Here is a 4538-nt window from a genome sequence, read left to right as displayed (position 1 = left end):
GGCTGTCACAGCCATTAGCGCATTTCTTAAAGCGAAGCTTTTTTTCAACCGGTTCAGGTTCAGGTTCAATTCTTGTGTATTCCTTGATGACTCTGCTCCTCCTCCCCCCGATGAAAAAACTTCCTATCTTTTAATTGTCGCGTTACGCGGTTGCCATTCTTGTATATTCATGACTCTGTCTTTTTTCCTACACTGCGGCAACTCAAGGTCCTTAATACTTTTTCGGCATCTGCAGCAGCAGCGGCGGCGGAGCACAGCCTTGCCTTGTGCCGACTGGGATTGTAACTAAGCTGCACCAGCGCGAGCTAGATAGAGAGAAAAGTATATAAACTGTAATAATATTAGTATACCTAGCTAATACTATTTAAATATTATTTTAATATAACTATCTAACTAGAGATACTATGTTTACTGTATGGCGACACTAGTAAGCAGGGCAATAATAGCTAGGCCTGTGGCTTGTACCATTGGACGACCATCACCCTCAGCGCAACTGCGTCGCCGTAACCTGGCAAAAGCAAAGTTCGAAGTCAAGTGGGAGTTGCAGTCCTTGTCAGCAGGCATCCGGCATCCGGCAACATTTGGAACCCTTCATCGACGGCGTCGAGTTACACACGGATTCTTGCTAGTGGCAGGCGAGCTGGCTTCGCTGGGAGTGGCAGGCGGGCTGACCTCACTAGGAGTGGGATATTTCTTAATATTGGTAAACAAAACGTTGACCTGTTTGAGGATCGTGATCTCGGCTTCATGGCTGACAGACTTGTTCTGCTTCAACTCGTTCAGCGCAGGGGTAGCAGCTTCAGCCACGACCTCATCGACCTTCTTGGAGCCTTGGATGACCACCACCTCGAGCTCCTTGATGCTGAGTGATGAAGCGATGCAAGAACCGTCGCAGTTGATGGTAGGGAGGGTAGACGCCTCCTTCTCGGGAACAGTGGCAACCGAATCCTTGAGAGGCACAGCAGGGCTGATGGCGGACACAATGGTGAAGACGTCAGGGGTGGTGAAGTTGCAAATGGACTTGATCTCGCGATATTCAGTCACGGTTTGCACCTTGAGCTCAGCATGACCTTCGACGGTGAGGGTGCCGTCTTCCAGCTTGGCGGACGAGTAGTATCCCAGATGGCCGGTAATCTCAAAGGTGAACTCTTTAAGCTCCACCTCCATGGTTGTGGATTCGGGGTACTTCTTGCCATCCAGATCAAAGCTTCCAATGTTCTGCGTCTCGAGGCGGTCCGTGTAGTACTCCTCGATAGGCACAGTCTCATCGGTCTCGCCAGGACCCTTGGGGAGCTTGTCCCAGCATGCCCATCCGTAAAGCGTTTCGTTGCCGTGCTGGCACTTACTGCCGCCAATGGCAGCTTGGACGTATCCATCCCACACGTTGGTTTTGGGCACGTCGTCCTTGATAAAGGCCTCACGGCCCTCGGCCCATCTCTTTGAGTACCAGTCGTACTGCTTCTCCGAGAGGTGGCCATGGCTCTTCTTGCAGGACAGGCAGCCTTGCACATCGCGGAAGTAGGAGCTGCCACGTCCTGCCAGGCACTCGCCATAGGCCCTCCGATTCTTTTCCGAAGGATCGCTCGCCAGATGCGTCACCTTTTCGCACTTGAGAGCAATGGCCTGCTCGGAAAGACAAGGGGGAATAATCTTGCTACCCCCAAGCTCGTAGGTGCCTGGCGGGTGGCACTTGTCGCCAATCTTGGCCTCTCCTTGAATTCGGTTGCCAACGTTCTCGTCCTTGAGGACCTGTCTCTTGATGGGGGAGGCAGAGACGCCATCGAGAACCGCCAGAGCGGCGGCAAGGACCGCAGAATTAACAAGCATTCTTGAAATAAGGATAAGATTTAAAAATAAACGAGCGATAAGGGGGATTGGTAGGCAAAGACAACACAAGAACTAAAAGACTGGTTGGGTTGAGGTTGAAGACAACGACTAGTTACTCGGTGGGTAGATGGAGACTCATATATAGAGAAGCCTCGTGGACGGGTTTGTAGAAAGGCGCCATATACTATAGCTCATATTACCCTTTTTTAATTTCTTTTTATAATTTGAGACATTTAAGCATCATGCAAGCATGATGTTGAAATACCGTGTTGGGCCGTACCAAGCGCTAGACCGGTACAAAGCCGCATAATGCATTGTAAAGGCCTCGCAACCCGCCAGACACGATAGATGGTAGAAAGTGCCGATAAAATAAAGCCCTGCAAATAACTTATGCTGCGGTGCCAAGACTCGGCATGGTATGATGATGCATTTAGTAGGCTAAGGGCTAAATGAATTATGCAGGTCCGTCTACAGATATGCCTTGGCTGTTGGTTGCTACAGAGAATCAAGAACCGCCGAGTCATTTCTATGGTTATCAGCGCCATGCCGTGCGCCAATGTGTCCTCCCTGACTCATGGAATGGACCTTTATCATCCGGGTCGTCGTATTTCTAGAGCCAACAACCTTGGAAATGATCCACCTCCAGGGCTAGGGTCGTTCATCCAATCTGGCCACCTGTATTTGTAGGGGAAAAAAAAAAGCTCATCTAATAAAGGCTACGTTTGATGCATCAGGTTCACTTTTGCTGTTTAACGCGGCGTTTTGTATCCTGGGCGTCGCCCAATCTACTCCCATCCCTTTGACTGCGCGCAGGTCCAATCGATGTAACGGCCCCACTTTTTCTGCGCTACCTAACAGGTACCTTCTTTGCAACCAAGCCGCCCACAAAACCTTCCACACCAAAATTATCATACTAGCCATTCTAGGCTAAATAATGCCGCCAAAAAGTGACATCGCGAGCATCTCAACAGCTGATAATGCGTTATTCGTCTGCCTTGAACACTGCCAAATTGAGCAGGCTATTGATAAAGGCACAACGAGGCCTTTTTATGACCCTGTACGCGATAAAGGCTCTGTTTTCACCCCTTTTCGTGTGCCCGACCGCGAGCCTCAAATTCAACAGCTTCCATCAACGCCTTTGTTACTTTTCCAGGAATTTCTACCTTTATGGCTAGTAGAAAAATGGGTCAAATACATCAATTGTTGCAGCTACCAGGTGAGGCAGGCAGCCGTGACCCACATCGTTGCTGCCTGCCACCAAGGCAGCAGCGATGGAGGCACTTACATAGAACAACAACAACAAGAACAGAACAATCATGGCTGTATTTAATGCTTCGTAGAATTGCTCATACATTGCATCACCTGTCGTATCATCAGCGGCTTCGAGGGCTGCGATCAGGGCTTCTTTTGAGGAGGCTAGAAGGAATGCCTGAAGGGAGAGATTGAGAATATGCGCAACACAACGGATACGACGCAGTTTGGGGTTAAAATCGGCCTAATGTAGGATGTATTTAGTCCTTTGCTTAGGCGTAAAGGGTGGGACACAATCTTACCCCGTGTTTTTCCTTGAGAAGCCGCGAAAGGTGTTGCAGACATGTATCATTTGATGTAGCGTTGTCACTGGTATGATATCCTAGCCTTCTAGGAAGACCGTAGAGCTCAAGCACCTCAAGTATGAGTTCCGCTTGGTGCTCTCCACTACGGCTGAATTTGCATTCCGGCATCCCTAGCAGCGCGCTTCTAGGCTTCAAATCTGCATCAATCCATCTAGCACAGAGGGCTAGAATACCATGCCGATGAGGACTAGTCCAAAGGTCAGATGAAATGTGTACGGCTGAGAAGGAGCCCTCAAGTAGACTTCGAAGCCTGGTCCGATATAGGTCGAAATTCGCGGATATATGCCGCATCGCAGCATGCCGAGATGTGAGCAATAAATCTTCCACAGCCGGATTACTCGCTAGTACTAATTCCGACATCTCATCCCAGGTAACTGCAGAAAACGGAAGGCGCCTCCTAGTTAGGAGGCCTACCCAGGCCTGGATATATCGCTGTCGATCAAATGCACGGCGGAGAGAGGATTCGGAGGCTTGAAGGGCGTAAAAGTGGTCAATCCGGGGCTTCTGGAAAGGCTGTTCGACGCCATCCGAATTCGAATCCACACCAAGGTTACTACGGGAGTTTATAACGATATTGGGATGCACCTTCCGAGCATGGTTGCGAGCGTTAGATTTCTGTTTGCTTTCCCATGGCGTATCTGCAGGGCAATGGAGGCATCGATATACAGCATTCCCTGTAGCTTTCCGTTTACCTGAAGGGCCTAGTTTAGGCTGTTCTGGATAAATCTTACGGAAGAATGGAGTGATATCGAAATCAAGCAAAAGAATGGAAGCAAGAGTATCATCGCTACTTCGAGAAGGACCAGCACTCGAGGACACAGTACTCGAAGGAGGAGCAATTGGTTGAGCGGCCAGAGTATTGATCGTAATCTGAGAGCAATCCATGGTAAACAAGTAAATATGACAGATTTCATAGTCTTTGATCGATCAGTAACGGCTGCTTGCAATCGCAGAGAGAGAAAAAGTTTTGCATGTCTTATCGTAAAGATAAGATCTCTGCGGCCAATTAAAGCGCAGGAATCTTTTTCAAAAGTACGATAGTAAAGTTACTATCGTACTTCACCTGGAAAATCTATACTTCGTAGTATACTTTGA

At 48.9% G+C, this 4538-nt stretch overlaps 2 protein-coding genes across 2 annotated transcripts; both read right to left on the bottom strand.

Annotated features, from left to right (window-relative positions):
• Positions 1-591: 591 nt before the first annotated feature.
• Positions 592-1827, bottom strand: MAA_10155 (uncharacterized protein; the record flags this gene model as incomplete). Its single annotated transcript, XM_007828153.1, has 1 exon — positions 592-1827. One exon carries the CDS (start codon positions 1825-1827, stop codon positions 592-594), a length of 1236 nt encoding a protein of 411 aa, XP_007826344.1.
• A 1141-nt stretch (positions 1828-2968) lies between these two features.
• Positions 2969-4328, bottom strand: MAA_10154 (restless-like transposase; the record flags this gene model as incomplete). The annotated part of the gene is made up of 3 exons (XM_007828152.2): positions 2969-2986; positions 3113-3322; positions 3381-4328. The coding sequence occupies 3 exons, from the start codon at positions 4326-4328 to the stop codon at positions 2969-2971; spliced, it is 1176 nt and encodes a 391-aa protein (XP_007826343.2).
• Between the last annotated feature and the right edge of the window lie 210 nt (positions 4329-4538).

The sequence above is a fragment of the Metarhizium robertsii genome (genome assembly GCF_000187425.2).
Source record: "Metarhizium robertsii ARSEF 23 chromosome Unknown MAA_Scf_19, whole genome shotgun sequence".
NCBI classification, from domain to species: Eukaryota; Fungi; Ascomycota; class Sordariomycetes; order Hypocreales; family Clavicipitaceae; genus Metarhizium; species Metarhizium robertsii.
The sequence above is the reverse complement of the archived record's forward strand: the minus strand, read 5'-3'. Positions and strand labels throughout refer to the sequence as shown.